This window comes from Nerophis lumbriciformis, linkage group LG36 (genome assembly GCF_033978685.3).
Source record: "Nerophis lumbriciformis linkage group LG36, RoL_Nlum_v2.1, whole genome shotgun sequence".
NCBI classification, from domain to species: Eukaryota; Metazoa; Chordata; class Actinopteri; order Syngnathiformes; family Syngnathidae; genus Nerophis; species Nerophis lumbriciformis.
This window is the reverse complement of record NC_084583.2, coordinates 19,983,311-20,008,026: the sequence shown is the minus strand read 5'-3', so window position 1 is coordinate 20,008,026 and position 24,716 is coordinate 19,983,311. Positions and strand designations below refer to the sequence as shown.

Sequence of the window (24,716 nt, the reverse complement as noted above, 5' to 3'; positions counted from 1 at the left end):
CGATCCGCGAGAAGGGCCCGACGCACGTCCAGGGTCACCACCGCGCCCACCGCACCGACACCCCGCCGCGGCCGGCGTCACGCGCAGCAGGTAAGCAGCTTACCTGCCCGCCACCCCCGTGGCCGGGGGCTCGTAACAGGGGTCGCTCCGCCCGCGCAGCTTACCTGCCCGCCACCCCTGTTGCCGGGGGCGCGTAACAGGGGTTACACCGCGCGCAGTGCGCTCACGAAAGGGGTGGGGCTCACCCTGGTTGATATAGACAGCAGGACGGTGGCCATGGAAGTCGGAACCCGCTAAGGAGTGTGTAACAACCCACCTGCCGAATCAACTAGCCCTGAAAATGGATGGCGCTGGAGCGTCGGGCTCATACGCGGCCGTCGCCGGCAGCGAGACGCGCTTGGAGGTGCGCTCAGCGCGGCTCCCATATGATTGCGCACTGGTGTGCGTCTGGGTCGTGACAGCGTGGCACGCGAATGTCTGCACTGCATTGGATCAGTCTCCTTTCTTTAACAGGCAAAAGCTTTATAACCTCACTAATGCCTTGCATCGTCTATATTAGATATATAACAACGGGCGGGTGCGGTTCTGATCAAATGTTACATCGGGTGGATGGCGGATGGTTGACGACTTTCTGATGCGGTTGCGGATGAAATAATTGCCTATCCGCGCATCTCTATTGCACAGTGAAGTACATATTCCGTACAATTGACCACCAAATGGTAAAACCCGAATAAGTTTTTCAACTTGTTTAAGTCGGGGTCCACTTAAATTGATTCATGATACAGATATATACTATCATCATAATACAGTCATCACACAAGATAATCATCAGGGTGTATACATTGAATTATTTACATAATTTACAATTCGGGGGGGGGGGGGTTGTTATCATCAGTCATCAACAATTGAGAACAGAGAAATGGACATTGAAACAGTGTAGGTCTGACTTGGTAGGATATGTACAGCAAGTAGAGGACATAGAGAGAGAGAGAGAGAGAGAGATCAGAAGGCATAAGAAAAATATCTGTATTTGATTGTTTACATTTGATTATGAACAATCCTGGGAGGGTGTTAGTTTAGGGTTGAAGTTGCCTTGAGCTGTACTTTTATTGCGGTTTTGAAGGAGGATAGAGATGCCCTTTCTTTTATACCTGTTGGGAGCGCATTCCACATTGATGTGGCATAGAACGAGAATGAGTTTGGATGGTTTGCATCCAATCAATTGTATGATCTAGGCCCCTTGCGTACTTTGATAGTCCACACTCTCTTTGCTTCACAGTAGCCATGTTTGTTTGGAGGCCCACCACTTAATTCACTAACGTTGAAAAGTCATGTGTCCGAAGACAACCTAATATCAAGTTTGAAGCGCACATTTGAAAGCATGTGAATTGCAAAAACGGGGTCACTGCAGCAACTAAATATGAGCAAAACCATCTCCTTAATTTGTTTCTCTGCACTTAGAATAATGAAACGCTGCATTGAAGTTGCATGAGTTCATATAAAAAAGACAATTGCTGTGAAACACGTTAGAAAGAATTAGTAAAGGTTAATTGTTTCATACTAAAACATTTTTTTTTTAAAAGAGTAAGAGTGGGTTCAAGGCTTTTTCGTTTGTTCAGGGAAAAAAATGCAAATATGCATGTTCATCTCTTCTAATGAACTGCAGTATATGCATGGATGGATAAGCAACGTTGTTGCACATTTTGCACGAAACAAAACGTTATTGCTCTTTTCCAAAAGGAATACACTGATAAATCTGGCACGTTCTTAAACCTTTTCAATTGCTGTGTTAGATTTTTTTCAAAATGCACAACTTAGTGAATAATTTTTTTTTTGTGTGTGTGTATTGAGAATCATACAGACTTGGAAGTCTTGTTTAAATGTTACAATATGAGTTAATAAACCTGGAAATTGGCTTTGTTGCATATGTTATCTGAGCTCATTTTATTCATCTTTTTTTTATTCAAGTATAACCCAACCCAAACCCATCTACCGTATTTTCCGCACCATAAGGCGCCCTGGGTTATAAGCCGCGCCTTCAATGAACGGCATATTTCAAAACTTTGTCCACCTATAAGCCGCCCCGTGTTGTAAGCCGCATCTAACTGCGCTAAAGGAATGTCAAAAAAACAGTCAAATAGGTCAGTCAAACTTTAATAATATATTAAAACCAGCATGATGTGGGCGCAAATGGAATCGTATATCAACATGGACGAAGCTGCGTGAAAAAAGCCACCCGGCCTCTTCGCGTAAACTTAAACTTACCTTAACCACTCGCTCATCTTTTCTTCATCCATCCCTTCGAGTTAGCTTTTATGATGACGCCGGCTGGAAAGGTCTCTTTTGGCAAGGTCTTCCTTTTGAATATCACCATGGGTGGAAGTTTCTGGCCATTAGCATGGCAAGCTAGAACCACAGTGAAGGATGACTTCTCATTCCCTGTGGTGCGAACATTCACCGTACGTGCTCCCGTTGTATCCACAGTGCGGTTCACAGGAATATCCTGGAAATTGGCTTTGTTGCATATGTTATCTGAGCTCATTTTATTCATCTTTTTTTTATTCAAGTATAACCCAACCCAAACCCATCTACCGTATTTTCCGCACCATAAGGCGCCCTGGGTTATAAGCCGCGCCTTCAATGAACGGCATATTTCAAAACTTTGTCCACCTATAAGCCGCCCCGTGTTGTAAGCCGCATCTAACTGCGCTAAAGGAATGTCAAAAAAACAGTCAAATAGGTCAGTCAAACTTTAATAATATATTAAAACCAGCATGATGTGGGCGCAAATGGAATCGTAATATCAACATGGACGAAGCTGCGTGAAAAAAGCCACCCGGCCTCTTCGCGTAAACTTAAACTTACCTTAACCACTCGCTCATCTTTTCTTCATCCATCCCTTCGAGTTAGCTTTTATGATGACGCCGGCTGGAAAGGTCTCTTTTGGCAAGGTCTTCCTTTTGAATATCACCATGGGTGGAAGTTTCTGGCCATTAGCATGGCAAGCTAGAACCACAGTGAAGGATGACTTCTCATTCCCTGTGGTGCGAATATTCACCGTACGTGCTCCCGTTGTATCCACAGTGCGGTTCACAGGAATATCAGTTGCTGTGAAATAGTAATCCGTGTGCGGATGGAGAGATTGCGTCTTTTCATGAACCGGATCCTTGTCGCTTTGTAGGAGCCATTTTGTGGTCTTTACAGATGTAAACACACAAAGGAAATGAAGTACGGTAATATCCGCGCGCTTTTTCTTCTTCTACGCGGGCGGGTGGTTGCTTACAGTAGAAGAAGAAGCGCTTCCTGTTCTATGGGGGCGGGTGCTTACCTTGGCGGTTGCTTGCGTAGAAGAAGAAGCGCTTCCTGTTCTACCGGGAAAAAAGATGGCGGCTGTTTACCGTAGTTACCAGACCGAAACTTTATGAAAATGAATCTTAATATTTATCCATATATAAAGCGCACCGGGTTATAAGGCGCACTGTCAGCTTTTGAGAAAATGTGTGGTTTTTAGGTGCGCCTTATAGTGCGGAAAATACGGTACTTTTCTTAATAAAGTACTAGTTATATAAAGAATGTAACTCACGGTGCGTTGTACAAATGAATACACGTTAAGTTCTGAATAGTAATTAAATACAGGGCGGTGCGTAGTAATTAAATACAGGGCGGTGCGTGGCAAAATACCTGTCCACAGGGGGGTCAGACTCATGGCAGAAAATAAATGAGAAGCACTGAATGATATAAGATAACTTTTCAACCCATGACCTGCTGCACACAAAAGCCTGAAGGTTTGACAAAATACATGACCCTCCAGTGTTGCTTGTGATATTATTTTTCTTGACAAATAGACCAAATGGCAGCGCTCTGAATAAATCCCTAAATTTGACCCCATAAATCGGATTGACCTGAAATTTCTCACACAACTCGAAGCATTCTACAAAACACCCACTTAAAGTGTGTTAAGCCAAACCTCCATGAAGTTTGTTACTAACATTTTGGGGAGTGACAAGCACATCTCAGTCAAGCACCTTTTGTTAGGGCTGGGAATCTCATGGTACTTAAAGATGAAGGATGTTATGCTGCCAATTGCAATCCTCCACGAGTGAGATCGGCTAATAGTCTGGCGAATGCTATTGACAGCGTAACAACATCAACACAATATTTGAAGTAGTTCATTATTCTCTTTCGTCACACAGTTTAAGCAAAGCAAAGTAAATAGTACACAATAACTAAACCAAAATCTTTTACTCATTTAAATCCTTTGTTTTTTTTGCCTTCAGAGTCCTCCAGTGTCCAAGGAATTATTATTCTGAGTTTGTAAACTTTAACACATTTGAGGAAATAAAAATACCAAACTACTCTTGCATACCTGCCAACTACTCCGGTTTTCCCGTAATTAGTACGGTTTTCATCAACCTATTCCGGGTTACGGTTGCAGTGATAAAAAATACGGTTTTTCATTAATTAAAAACAATTTTTTTTTTTTAAGTTTTATTGACGAAATCGCGTAACAACAATGACAATCGACACTGCTTCCCGTAACTTCCTATCGAGCCATTCCGAATGCCATGCGCGAGGCTATTTATAGCACCGCTGCCAAGCACGAGGCACCTGTTGCCATTGTTTACAAACGAGCGAACGATCATGGAATCAGCCGGAGAAAAATCGCAAAAGAGTCTTAAACCGAAAAGAAAACTGCAGTCATTCCGTGAAGAATATTCAAAAGCCTATCCGGGAATAATTATCCGTTCCAAAAAGGGTGAAAACTACGCGAATTGCACCTTGTGCAGACAAGATTTTTCGATCGGACACGGAGGAATTAGCGATGTAAAAGACCACGTTGGGACAAAAAAACACAAGTCTAATGCCGTTGCTAGCGATACAAGTGGAAAACTTTCAACGTTTTTCGGATTTTAGCCACAAAAAGGTAATGACACCAATGTTATCTATTGGAATTGTTTAGTACTGTTATACTGTTAAAAGTGTTTATACTATTTATGCTTTCAAGTCCAAGTTGAAGAAATCTTGTTAAATGTTGACAGCATAACTGTCATAATACAGAAGTATGTCCTTAATATTTTTGCAGTGCTATTTCTGTTGAAAAGTTCAAATGATTACATTAGAGATGTGATGTGCCACTTTTCAAGTGTCTGATGGCTTAAATTAATTTTCATTAATTTTTCATATTTTGAATTCTTTTGAAAGGCTTACAAAAAAAAAAACTACATTTGAATTGTAATTCCATGCTATTGACAGGACTATTAATTTTAATGAAGTTAGCTTACCATGTTTACAGTATGATAATTGTGATAGAAATGTGAATTTTAGGCACAGAATATTTTTTACAATTGAACAAGGCAGTAGATTATACAAGCTTGGACAGAAAGTTAATAATGACACCAATTTTTTTTTTTATGGAATTGTTAAGTACTGTTTTACCATTTGTTTACTGTAAAAAGTGTTTATACTTTCAATTAACAAATTGAAGTCTTGTGAAAGGTTGACAGGATAACTGGCATTAACTGTCAAAATAATTTCAAACTATTGAAGTTAGCTTACAGAATAAACATGTCAATCAACCCATATGATTTTTGCTGTAATATTTTTGTTTTGAAAAGTCACTGTGACTGATAGAAAAGTGATGGTTTTAGCAACATTTTAACCTGTCTGAATGCTAATAATCATTTTGCGTCGGGAGGCGAAGCTGAACCCCCCACCAGGACTTTGTCCTGGACCTACCGGGGCCTGCAGCCCCTGGACCCTGGCTACTAGGTTTTTCTGATTTCAAAAGTTGGCAGGTATGCTCTTGTATCGATTATATACTGATACTAACTCTGGCCTTGACAGCACCAATTTATGGATCAATCAGCCCTTGTTGTTATATTATCTTCTCTCTACACTCTTAATCTACTGTACTTGTTAATTGTATGTTACAATCTGCTTACTTTATGTCATAACATAGGTCTATCTACACTTCTTAAGGTGTACTAAGCTCTTATTTCTTGTTGTTGTTTTAGACTATCTCATTGGTTAGCTTAACTGTTAGCATGCCTGTTCCTGGCTCGCTCTTGGTGTGTAACGTGTTTTAGCCTCATCCTACAGTGAGAATGATACTTGATGGTGTACTTAAGAAACTAGAAAATGCAGTTTATTTGCTGTAATGGAAGTGATTATTGTACACAGCAGCTTCACACTGTGTATGGAGTCACTTAATTAGCTACTGGCCGCTTGTCAGCAAGGGGACCAAAAATAAAGTGTCAGTGTTGTGCTTTATAAATAAAGTTGATTTGATTTAATTTGTGATCAGCATTAAAAGACCTAAATCGGCAATGGCCGACCACATTCTTTTTCACCAAAATCTGCCAGTATCGATGGTCACAGCTAGGGATGTCCCGATCCAGGTTTTTGCACTTCCGATCCGATACCGATATTGTTTTTGCATTTCCGATCCGATACCGATACTGACCGATACTGGCCTATCCGAGCATGTATTAAAGTTTAAAGTTATTTAGCCTACTTAGTTGTCAAAATCATGTTGAAAAGGGTTTTAGTACTCTTGATAACAACTAGCCAGCTGAATTAGGGGAGTTTGAATAATACACAATGGTTGGTAACAAGAAACTGACCTGTTTATTCAAGGATAAACACAAAATAGACAAAATTATACATGACAAATAGAAATGGCATCATTGAACTAGGGCTGGACGATATGGCCTTTTTTTAATATTGCGATATTTTAAGGCCATATTGCGATACACAATATATATCTCGATATTTTGCCTTAGCCTTGAATGAACACTTGATGCATATAATCACAGCAGTATGATGATTCTATGTGTTTTGATTGATTGATTGAGACTTTTATTAGTAGGTTGCACAGTGAAGTACATATTCCGTACAATTGACCACTAAATGGTAACACCCGAATACGTTTTTCAATTTGTTTAAGTTCATGATACAGATATATACTATCATCATAATACAGTCATCACACAAGATAATCACAATGAATTATTTACATTATTTATAATCCAGGGTGTGGAGGGGGGCGCCGGATGTAAGTGTCAAAAAGACAGCCAAAAGAGTTTGATATGAGAATAAATCTAAAGTTAAAATATAGGGTAGAAATGCACCCATTTGCAGGAAATGTAGTCTTGATTTTCAAAATGTTCTTTCAAGGCTTGCATGTCTACATTAAAACATTCTTCTTCATACTGCATTGATATATGCTACTTTTATACTTTCATGCAGAGAAGGAAATCACAACTAAAAAAATCACTAATTTTTTCATACGGTGTTGATGTGGAAATTTTTGCCTCGGCATTTTGATGGTGTGGACGTGTGGCACCGAATGGAGATAAGCGTCTCGACAGACGTCACAATATTTGAACAATGATGACGAAAACTGTTTTCTCTGTCGTGTCCGTGTGTCGAAAATTATGCGCTTATTTTTTTATTTGATTTTGTGCGTGGCGTAGATTTGCTATGCGCAGAGGACGCTTAAACAGTGCGCAATTGCACAGGCGAGCACCTTAGAGCGAGCGTTGCTCGCACGGCTGCGCTAGCATCACAGCTAACGTTAGCCATGCTGCTACCTCTCTGCTCGGGGAGGACGTATACGTATGTGACGTATGACGTGACAGTATGTGACGTGTGTCGTGACAGTATGTGACGTGTGTAAGAAGGTGCACTTGCTGTCTGTGAGAGGGAGACACAGGAAAGAGTGAGAAGAGCCTGTCGTGTAATGCCAGCAGCTAAAAGCAACTGCGTGAGAATTCACAGACCTGTGGATGTGTTGAAGGTGTGCTGGAAAATGTGGAACAGAAATTAGGGAGCAGCAGAAAAGTGGAATGTATTATTTAAATCGGTGCGTTGGAAAACACGAACCAGAGTTTTTTTAAAAACTGTATCTGGATCGGCATTTTCCCATGCCTTGCCGATACGCAATTTTTGGCAAATATCGGCAGCCGATCCGATCCAAATATCGGATCGGGACATCCCTAGTCACAGCTTACATTTATATCCACCAGATGTAAGTGTCTTTGTCTCCTGTGACTTGTGTGAGGGCCAAAACAATGTGCCTTAAGGGATGCCGTTGTTTTGTTTTTTGAAAGCATCACAAGGCTAGCTAGTTATTGTGTGTGTGATTCAAGATGACTATATAATGTAATATACAAAATAGAATATTTAAGTAATCAAATATTCTCCTGGAAATTCCTTCGATTAATCAGACAAAACCTGTTTTTCTTTGTTTATAGAGCAATTATAAATACACAAGAGAAAGTAAGCTGTTCCGTTTAATAATGAATGCCCATTGGTTGATTTTGAAATTATTAGGACTAAATGGCATATTACAGTATGTTCAAGGCTGTGCAATTGGACCTTAAACTTGGACCAGCTGACTAGAAACACATCAGGGTTTCGCCTAGATTGCTGCTATATATGTGGTGGCGGGGAGAGTGGGAAGGGGTGTGGTCAAAATGACATCATATATAACATCATAATCAATCAAAGTTTACTTATATAGCCCTTTATCACAAATGTCTCAAAGGGGTGCACGAGCCACAACCTCAGATCCCACATCAGGGCAAGAAAAAACTCAACCCAATGGGAACAACCTGAAACCCTGGAAGTGACCGCAGATGTGGGACCCCCCCCTTGGGGGACTGGTGCAATGGATGCCGAGTGCATACGGTTAATAATGTGAGAGTCCAGTCCATACTGGGGCCCGCAGGGGATCCTCTTGCATGTCGGTAGACAAGTCGGGGTGACGAGACGTCACCGACTGATGCATAACGAGTGGTCCACCCCGGGTCCCGACTTCATAATGTGAAAGACCAGTCCATTGGGAGGCCAGGCAGGGGATAATATTGAATGGAGACAAGTCAGCAGCGCAGAGACATCACCAACTGATGCACAGAGGAGTGATCCACCCTCGTGGTCACCTGATAACCTCTCCACATAGGAGAGGAGGGCACAGCAGAAAAGGGGGACGGCAGATCAACTGGTCTAAAAAGGGGTCTATTTAAAGACTACAGTATACAAATGAGTTTTAAGATGGGATTGAAATGCTATCTGTAACTGTTACCGGTAGAGCACCCAGGCATCATGTTTGAAGGGAACCAGGCACTCACTGCTCATGACCAGGATATTACCATCCTTCCAGGGAAGCATGGTGGTGGAAGCATCATGCTCTGGGATGCTTTGCAGCAGTAGAAGTACAGAGACTTGTCAGGATAGAGGGAAAGATAAATGCATCAATGTACAGAGACATCCTGGGAGAAAACTAACGCTTCTCGTCCAACCTGATAGAGCTTGAAGAGGAATGGGCAAAATTGCCCAAAGATCGGTGTGCCAGGCATCGTATTCACAAAGACTTGAGGCTGTAATTGCTGCCAAGGTGCACCAACAAAGTATTGAGCAAATGCTGTAAAAATCTATGTACCATTTTATTTTTTTTAGTAAATTTGCAATTTAACTAAGTTCCATTGTCATTATGGGATATTGTCTGTAGAATTTTGAGGACAAACAAAGTCCATTTTAGAATAAGGCAGTAAGTAGTGATGGGTTGATGAGGCGTCATGAAGCGTTTTGACACATTGCAAAACTGTATTGATACTGTGTCACTAAATACTGACATCTGCTGGACATTAAAAATCCCTACAGGCAACCTATGGACCGACTCAACTGACACTGATTTGATGCCCTAGTACAGGGGTCACCAACCTTTTTGAAACCAAAAACTACTTCTTGGGTACTGATTAATGCGAAGGCCTACCAGTTTGATACACACTTAAATAAATAAATATATTGTCATTTGTAAGTAACACGTAAGTGTGAGTTAAACAAGAATACCTAAACAAATAAATTTATATATATAAAAAAATGGGTATTTCTGTCTGTCATTCCGTCGTACATTTTTTTTTTCCTTTTATGGAAGGTTTTTTGTAGAGAATAAATGATGAAAAAAACACTTAATTGAACGGTTTAAAAGAGGAGAAAACACGAAAAAAATTCAAATAAAATTTTGAAACATAGTTTATCTTCAATTTCGACTCTTTAAAATTCAAAATTCAACCGACAAAAAGGAGAAAAACTAGCTAATTTGAATCTTTTTGGAAAAAATTAAAAAAAGAATTTATGGAACATCATTAGTAATTTTTCCTGATTAAGATACATTTTAGAATTTTGATGACATGTTTTAAATTGGTTAAAATCCAATCTGCACTTTGTTAGAATATTTAACAAATTGGACCAAGCTATATTTCTAACAAAGACAAATCAGTATTTCTTCTATATTTTCCAGAACAAAAATTTTAAAAGAAATTCAAAATACTTTGAAATAAGATTTACATTTGATTCTACAGATTTTCTAGATTTGCCAGAATAATTTTTTTGAATTTTAATCATAGTAAGTTTGAAGAAATATTTCACAAATATTCTTTGTCGAAAAACCAGAAGCTAAAATATTTATTATTATTTACAATAATAAAAAATTTTTTTACTTGAACATTGACTTAAATTGTCAGGAAAGAAGAGGAAGAAATTTAAAAGGTAAAAAGGTATATTTGTTTAAAAATCCTAAAATCATTTTTAAGGTTGTATTTTTTCTCTAAAATTGTATTTCTAAAAGTCATAAGAAGCAAAGTAAAAAAATAAATTAATTTATTTAAACAAGTGAAGACCCATCCATCCATCCATTTTCTACTGCTTATTCCATGTGAAGACCAAGTCTTTAAAATATTTTCTTGGATTTTCAAATTCTATTTGAGTTTTGTCTCTTTTAGAATTAAAAATGTCGAGCAAAGCGAGACCAGCTTGCTAGTAAATAAATAAAATTAAAAAAATAGAGGCAGCTCACTGGTAAGTGCTGCTCTTTGAGCTATTTTTAGAACAGGCCAGCGGGCGACTGATCTGGTCCTTACGGGCTACCTGGTGACCGCGGGCACCGCGTTGGTGACCCCTGCCCTAGTATATACAATAATATAAACCAAGTCATTGTATTTCATTTAGGATTATTTCATATCTTCATTTAAATAAAAATATATTTTTATCTTTTTTTAGATACAGTCAATAAATAATGTGAACATGTATCATAACATGGAAATCTAAGAGAACGTGTTGTGGATGATTGTGGACTGGGAATTTTTTTAATTTAATTTTTTTACACATTTTTATAAATTTCCGACGTATTACATTTTAGACTATTTCTCTTAGTTATTATTTCTCCGGCTGTAGAAAAGACACGCTCACAGGGCACAGAGGAGGCGTCAGTGCGACACAGTTGGCGTATCGGTCACGTGACCAAAACAGCTCATGATCGGTCACGTGACTTTCTAAAAGCGGTACGCGCACCGACACAGGGTTTTGCTCTATGAGCTCGACGCATGCGCCGATGCATCGGTGTTGCCGGACCCATCACTAGCAGTAAGCATAACAAAGTGTGAAACAACAGAAGTTCTGTAAATACTTTCCGGATGCTCTGTATGTGCAGTGCCCTCAGTTCCTCTTAGAATTTCAGTCTTTCTAACAGGATGTAAATACAGGAGACCTGTGTTCTTCTAATTGTTGTTTGTTAGCATATCTCGTGCCGACTAATGCATATTTATACATGCATACTTACTGTACTTACACTGTGAAATAATCTCCTGTACCAATGTTGTTGTAGGTCGAGTAAGGAGTCTGAGCACAGCCCTATGGTCTCTCACCCACCTCACTGCCCTGCACCTCAGTGACAACTCCCTGTCACGTATCCCGCCAGACATTGCCAAACTACAAAATTTGGTATACCTGGATCTTTCATCCAACAAGATCAGGAGTCTGCCGACGGAGCTCGGTAACATGGTGTCTCTCAGGTGAGTCCGTCTGTTTTTTTCTTCTGTTTCGTCCATAAAGTTAATTTGATCTTTGCAGTGAATCATTTTTATAGCCACCTCGGGAACAACTTTTGTTAATCTTTCCTTGGTACATTGGTCAAAAATTGTTTTTTGTGTTTTTATTTTCGATTGATGGTTAGCAGTCAATTGTTTGTGATCAAAAACAATCAACAGTGCCCAGTGGGGTGCACTGCAGTAGTCTACCATCATTATTTGTTGTTAAAATCCAGACTGTTTAACTCCACTAGACTTAATCATTGACATTCTCATGTCACACTAGCAAATGATGTAAAGGAAACAAAATATACTTTTCCTCAAGAGGAAATGCTTCCTAAACATCACATTTAAACACTTCCTTTCCATTTTCCAGGGAACTGCTTTTAAATAACAACCAGTTGCGGGTACTGCCGTTCGAATTGGGAAAACTGTTTCAGTTACAAACACTGGGATTGAAAGGTGAGTAGCTAATCCATTATTAGGCGTGAAAATGTCATTTTGTCTCTGGTGATAAACATTGCTATTTTTCATTACCAGGAAACCCACTTGCACAAGAAATTATGAACATCTACCAGGAACCTGATGGTACGCGGAGATTGCTCAACCACTTGTTAGACCATCTGGCGGGGCCTATCAAGCGCAGTAAGTTTCACTTCCTGTATCTTTCACTTCCTGTATCTTTAGATGTAGGTACAATCACCACCTCCAAATAGTTTTTTTGCAAGCCACAGTCATGCTGCGGTTCTCTGAAGGGATTCCTGTAGTTTTACGCTCACTTTCAGTCTCTTTCGTTTTCGTCCAAATATTGTATTAAAGGGGCTGTTTGCAACATGCCTTGAGGGCGCTAACTTTCCAATGTATTTTACACAGTATATCCCGCCCTCTTATGGCTTCTGGTACGTTATGACGCAATCGTGTACATACGTAACAACATATGCACGCGCATTAGCTTTAGGTGTTGTTGACTAATAATAGCTATTTGGATAGCTAATGTTTGCTGTCATCATACTTGCCAACCCTCCCGGATTTTCCGGGAGACTCTCGAAATTCAGCGCCTCTCCCGAAAACCTCCCGGGACAAATTTTCTCCCGAAATTCAGGCGGACTCAGGTCCTCAGCGTACCTGCCCAATCACGTTATAACTGTAGAATGATGGAAGGCGAGTTCTTGGTTTCTTATGTGGGTTTATTGTTAGGCAGTTTCATTAACGTCCTCCCAGCGCGGCAAAAACACACAACAACAGCAGCCACGTTTTTGTATACCGTAAAGCAGTTCGTCTGCCGTAAACAGCAATGGTGTGACACTCCTAAACAGGACAATACTGCCATCTAGTGCATTTGATTTAAGCACCTTTGTGCGTGCCACACAGCAATGCATCATCAGAGACTGTTCAGCATGGTTCGAAAAATAGTGACAGAGAATAGAACAAGGATGGACAATTCAACCCTTAACTCAACAATGAGTAGATGAGTGTTATGTGTGTGTATACGTGTAAATAAATGAACACTGAAATTCAAGTATTTATTTTATATATAAATATATATATATATATATATATATATATATATATATATATATACATATATATATATATATAGCTAGAAGTCAAGTCAAGTATTTCTTATATATATATATATATATATATATATATATATATATATATATATATATATATATATATATATATATATATATATATATATATATATATATACATATGAAATACTTGACTTGGTGAATTCTAGCACTGAAATTCAAGTATTTATTTTATATATAAAATATATATATATAGCTAGAAGTCAAGTCAAGTATTTCTTTTATATATATATATATATATATATATATATATATATATATATATATATATATACACAGGTAAAAGCCAGTAAATTAGAATATTTTGAAAAACTTGATTTATTTCAGTAATTGCATTCAAAAGGTGTAACTTGTACATTATATTTATTCATTGCACACAGACTGATGCATTCAAATGTTTATTTCATTTAATTTTGATGATTTGAAGTGGCAACAAATGAAAATCCAAAATTCCGTGTGTCACAAAATTAGAATATTGTGTAAGGGTTAAATTTTGAAGACACCTGGTGCCACAAACTAATCAGCTGATTAACTCAAAACACCTGCAAAGGGCTTTAAATGGTCTCTCAGTCCAGTTCTGAAGCCTACACAAACATGGGGAAGACTTCAGATTTGACAGCTGTCCAAAAGGCAACCATCGACACATTGCACAAGGAGGGAAAGACACAAAAGGTTATTGCTGAAGAGGCTGGCTGTTCTCAGAGCTCTGTGTCCAAACACATTAATGGAGAGGCAAAGGGAAGGAAAAACTGTGGTCAGAAAAAGTGTACAAGCGATAGGGATCACCGCGCCCTGGTCAAGATTGTGAAGAAAAACCCATTCAAAAATGTGGGGGAGATTCAGAAGGAGTGGACAGCTGCTAGAGTCAGTGCTTCAAGATCCACCACCAAGAGACGCTTGAAAGACATGGGTTTCAACTGCCGCATACCTCGTGTCAAGCCACTGTTGACCAAGAAACAGCGCGAAAAGCGTCTCACCTGGGCTAAGGAAAAAAAGAGCTGGACTGCTGCTGAGTGGTCCAAAGTCATGTTTTCTGACGAAAGCAAATTTTGCATTTCCTTTGGAAATCGAGGTCCCAGAGTCTGGAGGAAGACAGGAGAGGCACAGGATCCACGTTGCCTGAAGTCTAGTGTAAAGTTTCCACCATCAGTGATGGTTTGGGGTGCCATGTCATCTGCTGGTGTCGGTCCACTCTGTTTCCTGAGATCCAGGGTCAACGCAGCCGTCTACCAGCAAGTTTTAGAGCACTTCATGCTTCCTGCTGCTGACCTGCTCTATGGAGATGGAGATTTCAAGTTCCAACAGGACTTAGCGCCTGCACACAGCGCAAAATCTACCCGTGCCTGGTTTACGGACCATGGTATTTCTGTTCTAAATTGGCCCGCCAACTCCCCTGACCTTAGCCCCATAGCAAATCTGTGGGGTATTGTGAAAAGGAAGATGCAGAATGCCAGACCCAAAAACGCAGAAGAGTTGAAGGCCACTATCAGAGCAACCTGGGCTCTCATAACACCTGAGCAGTGCCAGAAACTCATCGACTCCATGCCACGCCGCATTAACGCAGTAATTGAGGCAAAAGGAGCTCCAACCAAGTATTGAGTATTGTACATGCTCATATTTTTCATTTTCATACTTTTCAGTTGGCCAACATTTCTAAAAATCCCTTTTTTGTATTAGCCTTAAGTAATATTCTAATTTTGTGACACACGGAATTTTGGATTTTCATTTGTTGCCACTTCAAATCATCAAAATTAAATGAAATAAACATTTGAATGCATCAGTCTGTGTGCAATGAATAAATATAATGTACAAGTTACACCTTTTGAATGCAATTACTGAAATAAATCAAGTTTTTCAAAATATTCTAATTTACTGGCTTTTACCTGTGTGTGTGTGTGTGTATGTATATATATATATATATGTGTGTGTATATATATATATATGTGTGTGTATATATATATATATATATATATATGAAATACTTGACTTGGTGAATTCTAGCTGTAAATATACTCCTCCCCTTTTAGCCACGCCCCCACCCCCCTCCCCCCACCCCCGAAATCGGAGGTCTCAAGGTTGGCAAGTATGGCTGTCATTGAATGTATATTCTGTCACAAAATTATGACTGCAAATTGTTTGTCGCTTCTCTTGGACTGTTTTTGTGTGTGTGCACGCTCTCACTGTGTGTACTTGACGAGACCGGGTGAGTGACTGCCCTAAACAGCAATCATTTCATTCGGGCCACTAAAACAAATAATAAACTTTGTAATTGCGAAAAATATCGACAATTGTCAGATGTGTTCTATTAAACAACCAATGGTAACATAAGCTAGCCGTTGGTGGTGTTATATTTTTTTATTTAAAAAATGTTGCTCAGAGGAAGTTGCAAACAGCAATTTTAAAGGTTTGTGAGCAATGTTCATAGACACATATTTGTTGCAGTTGTGTAAATCTTGTCAGTTCTTGTTAATCTGATCAAAATTTCCCCTCCAACATTCTACCTAATTATAACCCATTATGTCTAGCATCATATTTGCAGGAATTATATCACAAAAGTAATTTTTCCACTTTGTTTAGTAACAACAGAGCAGCCCCCGGCCCGGTCATGGATCTCTCTCCAGGAACCAGACCGAACCCGGCCATCAGGTGAGTCACTGGTACTCAAGGTTTCCGCGGGGCATTACAAATCATTTAAAGTCATTAAATGGATTTTGGATGATTTACATTTTTTTTTTTTTTTTTAAGAGTACAGATAAGAACGAAAATGTGTTGCATTCACTCTTAGTTTAGTTTATTCGCAATACCATATAACAATTACAATAGTAGTGAAATATCATCATTTAAAGATGTTGGTATGTGAAAGGGTCCCCCAAATAAGCTAGAAGAAGCTTTTGGCAAGGGGTCCAGAGGACAGTATATACATGGAATGATGAAACATGGTAGCAAGCACAACAACAAAAAAAACAAAAACAAAAAAAACACAAGTTAATAGTACTAAAGCAAGCATACACATACATACATACATACATTCATTCAACCATGCAAAACCCAACAGTAGTCTACCCCACATGAGGCATTAAATATCCATCCATCCATCCATCTTCTTCCGCTTATCCGAGGTCGGGTCGCGGGGGCAGCAGCTTAAGCAGGGAAGCCCAGACTTCCCTCTCCCCAGCCACTTCGTCCAGCTCCTCCCGGGGGATCCCGAGGCGTTCCCAGGCCAGCCGGGAGAGATAGTCTTCCAAGCGTGTCCTGGGTCTTCCCCGTGGCCTCCTACCGGTCGGACGTGCCCGAAACACCTTCCTAAGGAGGCGTTCGGGTGGCATCCTGACCAGATGCCCGAACCACCTCATCTGGCTCCTCTCGATGTGGAGGAGCAGCGGCTTTACTTTGAGCTCCCCCCGAATGACAGAGCTTCTCACCCTATCTCTAAGGGAGAGCCCCGCCACTCGGCGGAGGAAACTCATTTCGGCCGCTTGTACCCGTGATCTTGTCCTTTCGGTCATGACCCAAAGCTCATGACCATAGGTGAGGATGGGAACGTAGATCGACCGGTAAATCGAGAGCTTTGCCTTCCGGCTCAGCTCCTTCTTCACCACAACGGATCGATACAGCGTCCGCATTACTGAAGACGCAGCACCGATCCGCCTGTCGATCTCACGATCCACTCTTCCCCCACTCGTGAACAAGACTCCGAGGTACTTGAACTCCTCCACTTGGGGCAAGATCTCCTCCCCAACCCGGAGATGGCACTCCACCCTTTTCCGGGAGAGAACCATGGACTCGGACTTGGAGGTGCTGATTCCCATCCCAGTCGCTTCACACTCGGCTGCGAACCGATCCAGTGAGAGCTGAAGATCTTGGCCGGAGGAAGCCATCAGGACTACATTATCTGCAAATAGCAGTGACCTAATCCTGCAGCCACCAAACCAGATCCCCTCAACGCCCTGACTGCGCCTAGAAATTCTGTCCATCAAGGTTATGAACAGAATCGGTGACAAAGGGCAGCCTTGGCGGAGTCCAACCCTCACTGGAAACGTGTCCGACTTACTGCCGGCAATGCGGACCAAGCTCTGACACTGATTATACAGGGAGCGAACTGCCACAATCAGACAGTCCGTTACCCCATACTCTCTGAGCACTCCCCACAGGACTTCCCGGGGTACACGGTCGAATGCCTTCTCCAAGTCCACAAAGCACATGTAGACTAATTGGGCAAACTCCCATGCACCCTCAAGGACCCTGCCGAGAGTATAGAGCTGGTCCACAGTTCCACGACCAGGACGAAAACCACACTGTTCCTCCTGAATCCGAGCATTAAATATACCGTATTTTCCGCACCATAAGGCGCCCTGGGTTAAAAGCCGCGCCTTCAATGAACGGCATATTTCAAAACTTTGTCCACCTATAAGCCGCCCGATGTTGTAAGCTGCATCTAACTGCGCTAAAGGAATGTCAAAAAAACAGTCAGATAGGTCAGTCAAACTTTAATAATATATTAAAAACCAGCGTTCTAACAACTCTGTTCACTCCCAAAATGTACGCAAATGTGCAATCACAAACATACGTATATCAACATGGACAGAGCTGCGTGAAAAAAGCCACCCGGCCTCTTCGCGTAAACTTAAACTTACCTTAACCACTCGCTCATCTTTTCTTCATCCATCCCTTCGAGTTAGCTTTTATGATGACGCCGGCTGGAAAGGTCTCTTTTGGCAAGGTATTCCTTTTGAATATCACCATGGGTGGAAGTTTCATTAGCATGGCAAGCTAGAACCACAGTGAAGGATGACTTCTCATTCCCTGTGGTGAGAATATTCACCGTACGTGCTCCCGTTGTATCCACAGTGCGGTTCACAGGAATATCAGTTGCTGTGAAATAGTAATCCGTGTGCGGATGGAGAAATTGCGTCTTTTCATGAACCGGATCCCTGTCGCTTAGTAGGAGCCATTTTGTGGTCTTTACAGATGTAAACACACAAAGGAAATGAAACGTACGGTAATATCCGCGCGCTTTTTCTTCTTCTACGCGGGCGGGTGGTTGCTTACAGTAGAAGAAGAAGCGCTTCCTGTTCTATGGGGGCGGGTGCTTACCTTGGCGGTTGCTTGCGTAGAAGAAGAAGCGCTTCCTGTTCTACCGGGAAAAAAGATGGCGGCTGTTTACCGTAGTTACGAGACCGAAACTTTATGAAAATGAATCTTAATATTAATCCATATATAAAGCGCACCGGGTTATAAGGCGCACTGTCAGCTTTTAAGAAAATTTGTGGTTTTTAGGTGCGCCTTATAGTGCGGAAAATACGGTACATGGAATGATGAAACATGGTAGCAAGCACAACAACAAAAAAAACAAAAACAAAAAAAACACAAGTTAATAGTACTAAAGCAAGCATACACATACATACATACATTCATTCAACCATGCAAAACCCAACAGTAGTCTACCCCACATGAGGCATTAAATATAGGTGGTTAATAGGTAAGTTTTCAGTTTCTTTTTGAAGTTGGAGAATGGATACAGCATCTTGAGGCTCTCATTAAGCAGGTTCCAAATCTTTGGTCCCCTGCATACAACACTTCGAGCGATACAATCCAGTAAACGATGTTTCCCTGATATCAGATCTAAGTTACGAGTGTTGTGGGCATGCTGGGGATGGTAGATAGGAACCAAGCTACAGAGCCTAAGATTCAGCCTGTAAATGACTTGATAGGTTAAACAAGCATTTTGATAAATATTGAACTCTGTCAGTCTTAAGAGATGGTAATTATGGAATAGATGTCGAGTGGGGGCATTAAACTTGGACCATGACAGGGCCCGTATGATTTTCTTTTGCATGGATTCTAATTTGTGAAGGTAGGTAGGGAAGGTGTTACACCAGATGACATTACAGTAGTTTAGATGTGGTTCAAAGAGAGTTTTATATAGTGTGAGTAGAGCATAAAGAGGAAGATAATGAAGAAGGTGAAAGAACAGGCCAACATATTTGGATAATTTGTTTAACAGATGGCTAATGTGACATTTGAAATTGAGGTATTCGTCAATGATGACCCCCAGGAATTTTGTGGAGTACACTCTCTGTATTTCCTGCCCATTGATGTTGATATGGCAGTGCTCAGTATTTGTCCGGTTTTTATTAGAACGAAATAGAATAAAATTAGTTTTATTTACATTACCGTATTTTCCGCACCATAAGCCGCCCTGGGTTATAAGCCGCGCCTTCAATGAACGGCATATTTCAAAACTGTGTCCACCTATAAGCCGCCCCGTGTTATAAGCCGCATCTAACTGCGCTAAAGGAATGTCAAAAAAACAGTCAGATAGGTCAGTCAAACTTTAATAATATATTAAAAACCAGCGTGATGTGGGCGCGCATGGAGTCGTATATCAACATGGACGGAGCTGCGTGAAAAAAGCCACCCGGCCTCTTCGCGTAAACTTACCTTAACCACTCGCTCATCTTTTCTTCATCCATCCATCCCTTCGAGTTAGCTTTTATGATGACGCCGGCTGGAAAGGTCTCTTTTGGCAAGGTCTTCCTTTTGAATATCACCATGGGTGGAAGTTTCTGGCCATTAGCATGGCAAGCTAGAACTACAGTGAAGGATGACTTCTCATTCCCTGTGGTGCGAATATTCACCGTACGTGCTCTTGTGTATCCACAGTGCGGTTCACAGGAATATCAAAAGTCAGTGGAACCTCGTCCATGTTGATAATGTTCTCTGGCCGGATCTTTTTTTCAGCTATCTTGTTTTTACAATATGCACGGAAAGTAGCCAGCTTTTCTTGAAAGTCTTTAGGCAGTTGCTGTGAAATAGTAGTCCGTGTGCGGATGGAGAGATTGCGTCTTTTCATGAACCGGAAACCTGTCGCTTAGTAGGAGCCATTTTGTGGTCTTTACAGATGTAAACACACAAAGGAAATGAAACGTAATATCCGCGCGCTTCTTCTTCTTCTTCTACGCGGGCGGGTGGTTGCTTACAGTAGAAGAAGAAGCGCTTCCTGTTCTATGGGGGCGGGTGCTTACCTTGGCGGTTGATTGCGTAGAAGAAGAAGCACTTCCTCTTCTACGGGGAAAAAAGATGGCGGCTGTTTACCGTAGTTGCGAGACCGAAACTTTATGAAAATGAATCTTAATATTAATCCATATATAAAGCGCACCGGGTTATAAGCCGCACTGTCAGCTTTTGAGTAAATTTGTGGTTTTTAGGTGCGGCTAATAGTGCGGAAAATACGGTAAGTGAGAGCTTATTGCATTTGAACCAGGAATCCACTTTCACAAGCTCAGAATTGACAGTTACTTGTAGATCGTGTAGGCTCCTGTGTGAGGTAAACAAATTTGTATCGTCAGCAACAATTATTTTATGAAAAGTTTCGGAGGAGTTTACAAAATCATTTATGTATAGGATAAAAAGGAGAGGCCCCAAGATGGATCCCTGGGGAACCCCATAATTATAATGAAGGCCTTAAAAAGCATTACATATTATCTCCAGAGGCATTAAAAAAAGTAATACAATATTAAATGATAAATGAAAATAAACTTAACGTTGCGGGCATCGATAAATTGCTACGTCTGTGTCTTTGTCTCTGGCTTTAAAACTGGGTACATTATATTGATCAACTAATTAAGATTTGGATGTTTATTTAGAGTGCTTAAGTGCAGTTCCCTTTTAAATATTAAAATTAAAAGTACAGTGCGTTGATTGACAGGCAAAACCCTTTAATTGGCTATTGTCTACGGCCGGTGCACAAAGTCAGAACACCGTCACTCAGAATGCTACATCCTGTGAACCTGCTCATGCTGTGGCGAAAGTGAGAAAAGGAAACAATGTCAGGAAACCGCAAAAGTGGCTGGCTAACCTTTCAAAACCTGGTTAAAGCCGGTTAGTAAAACCGTAGGGGTGTTCTGCAGCATGTGCAAAAAGACTTTCAAACTTTCCTCAATGGAAATCACACATGATATTAATTAATCAACAGTCGGCTGTTAAAGTGACCGGTGTTGGGGTGACCAACAAAGCCACTTTTGCTTTTAAATTCTCAGATTAAACAGTCTTGCGAGCCAATTCTAATTCATGAGATAGTAAGAGTTTCAACTATTTAAGTCAAATGCTTATAATTGTGTGTATACAGACAATTGTAAGCTTTTGACGAGATATAATAACAAAATGCGCTAGGACAGGGGCATTACATTTTTTGTTCAATGGCATTAAAAAGCATTTAATTAGATTTGCCGATATCTGTAGAAACTCTGACGTAAATACACCCTGCACACAGTGTTGGGTTAGTTACTGAAAACCAGTAACTAGTTACAGTTACTAGTTACTTTATTTCAAAAGTAACTTAGTTACTAACTCAGTTACTTACACCAAAAAGTAATGCGTTACTGTGAAAAGTAACTATTTAGTTACTTCTTTTTCCCCCCTTTTTTTTAAGGCTCCCATTAATGCCCTTTTAGCCTTCATTTCAGTACTGTTATTGCACTGGAGAATAATACAATGTGTTGATCAACTTGACATGCATTTGCATCACTGAACTCTGCTAAGCAATGTGGTCTACATACAACACACAAAGACAAAGATATGTTTCAAAAGGCCAATTTATTTCAGGCCAGAACAAATTGACAAAACTATTTTAAGTAGCTGCAACATAATGGCACTTTAACTTTAAGTAGATAGGATCTTTGATCCAAGACACAACTTACATTTAACTAAAATGTTATTTTCTTTGTGCTCGACAAAAGAAAAGTATTGAGAATGTCTCCATGTTAAAAAACTCGACTTCTGGCTTCGCCATGATGTCTTGTTAGTTGTTATGAGAGTAGCGTATGTGTGTGTGTGGCCCTTTAAGATATGACAGCATGTGAGGTGAGTGACGTCAGTGAGTGAGTGGGCGAGAGAGGTGAGCGAGCGGCGACAGTGAGTGCGTGCAGGTGCTCTAGCTTGGTGGATGGCTGCGTCCAATAAAATCACAAAGTTGCAACAAACCGCCGGTCTCGTCATTCACCCTCAGCTGTAAAGACCCACTGCCGGGTAAAGTGAAGGTTGTTAGCCCCGAAGACGTACATAGGCCCTGGAGGAACGTCTCCCCTGCGCTCCTCAACTGCGGTATGGGAGTCCCCCCCCCGCCCCCACCCACACAAAGCACGCCTTTTCTTTTCCACCGAAGCGCTGCAATAATACACACTCAGATCTTCTGTTTCTAGCCAATACTACATGAAAAATAACGTAAAATAACGCAGTAACGCATCATGTAGTAACGGTAACTGAGTTACTGAATATAAAAAAATAACGCGTTAGATTACTAGTTACCACCGAAACTAACGGCGTTACAGTTACTTTGTAACGCGTTAGTCCCAACACTGCCTGCACACTTGTTCTCTGTGGTTGACCATTAACTTACAAAGCTCAAGACCTGATGATGATTATAGACCGTCTCAGAGATGCTCATTTTGTGTCTGGCATCATAAAGGTCAACTAAAACCCAAATAATTCACTATGCTTTTTCTATATTTTTGTACTAAATTTTGAGATAGATCTAATGCTTTCGCACCACAACTCTTGATTCTTCAACAAATTTGACTTGCTAGTCTGCAGCATGTCTGATTTGTTTGCTTTCTGTCTTGCAGCACTGTTCTCCGTCATGTGCTACAACGTGCTGTGTGATAAGTACGCCACAAGGCAGCTGTACGGCTACTGTCCGTCTTGGGCTCTAACCTGGGACTACAGGAAGAAGTCCATCATGCAGGAGATTCTTGGCTGCAATGCAGACATAATTAGTTTGCAGGTGAGACATGCATGTCGTCCCTGCTGTATTTCTTATTTTTAGTCAGTGTTTTATTAAATGTTGGCCAATGTGTCTTCCTGTAATCCATCCTCATACATGGCTTCATTGTGAAACACAGGAAGTTGAGACAGAGCAGTACTACAATTTCTTCTTGCTGGAGCTGAAGGAGCAGGGTTATGACGGGTTTTTCAGTCCTAAATCACGAGCTAGGACCATGTCCGAATCGGACCGCAAACATGTGGACGGATGTGCAATTTTCTACAAGACGGAAAAGTAGGTTGTCAGCCGTATCGGTCTTCTAGAAAGAGTTCCAAATATTTGACTTACTGATGATGCTCAGTGAGACCAAGAATGATTGTAACTTAACTGTAATAGCTATACAGGTAAAAGCCAGTAAATTAGAATATTTTGAAAAACTTGATTTATTTCAGTAATTGCATTCAAAAGGTGTAACTTGTACATTATATTTATTCATTGCACACAGACTGATGCATTCAAATGTTTATTTCATTTAATTTTGATGATTTGAAGTGGCAACAAATGAAAATCCAAAATTCCGTGTGTCACAAAATTAGAATATTACTTAAGGCTAATACAAAAAAGGGATTTTTAGAAATGTTGGCCAACTGAAAAGTATGAAAATGAAAAATATGAGCATGTACAATACTCAATACTTGGTTGGAGCTCCTTTTGCCTCAATTACTGCGTTAATGCGGCGTGGCATGGAGTCGATGAGTTTCTGGCACTGCTCAGGTGTTATGAGAGCCCAGGTTGCTCTGATAGTGGCCTTCAACTCTTCTGCGTTTTTGGGTCTGGCATTCTGCATCTTCCTTTTCACAATACCCCACAGATTTTCTATGGGGCTAAGGTCAGGGGAGTTGGCGGGCCAATTTAGAAGAGAAATACCATGGTCCGTAAACCAGGCACGGGTAGATTTTGCGCTGTGTGCAGGCGCCAAGTCCTGTTGGAACTTGAAATCTCCATCTCCATAGAGCAGGTCAGCAGCAGGAAGCATGAAGTGCTCTAAAACTTGCTGGTAGACGGCTGCGTTGACCCTGGATCTCAGGAAACAGAGTGGACCGACACCAGCAGATGACATGGCACCCCAAACCATCACTGATGGTGGAAACTTTACACTAGACTTCAGGCAACGTGGATCCTGTGCCTCTCCTGTCTTCCTCCAGACTCTGGGACCTCGATTTCCAAAGGAAATGCAAAATTTGCATGGTTGGGTGATGGTTTGGGGTGCCATGTCATCTGCTGGTGTCGGTCCACTCTGTTTCCTGAGATCCAGGGTCAACGCAGCCGTCTACCAGCAAGTTTTAGAGCACTTCATGCTTCCTGCTGCTGACCTGCTCTATGGAGATGGAGATTTCAAGTTCCAACAGGACTTGGCGCCTGCACACAGCGCAAAATCTACCCGTGCCTGGTTTACGGACCATGGTATTTCTGTTCTAAATTGGCCCGCCA

At 40.8% G+C, this 24,716-nt stretch overlaps 1 protein-coding gene across 2 annotated transcripts in view; it reads left to right on the top strand.

The window, feature by feature from the left end:
- Positions 1-24,716, top strand: part of cnot6a (CCR4-NOT transcription complex, subunit 6a) — a 73,759-nt gene that overhangs the window by 24,620 nt on the left and 24,423 nt on the right. For both annotated transcript variants that reach the window (XM_061930513.2, XM_061930514.2), the window contains exons 3-8: positions 11,666-11,852; positions 12,244-12,329; positions 12,408-12,512; positions 16,043-16,111; positions 23,089-23,246; positions 23,365-23,519. In XM_061930513.2, coding sequence (XP_061786497.1) covers positions 11,666-11,852; positions 12,244-12,329; positions 12,408-12,512; positions 16,043-16,111; positions 23,089-23,246; positions 23,365-23,519 — 760 coding nt within the window. The remainder of the gene's footprint in view (positions 1-11,665; positions 11,853-12,243; positions 12,330-12,407; positions 12,513-16,042; positions 16,112-23,088; positions 23,247-23,364; positions 23,520-24,716) is intronic.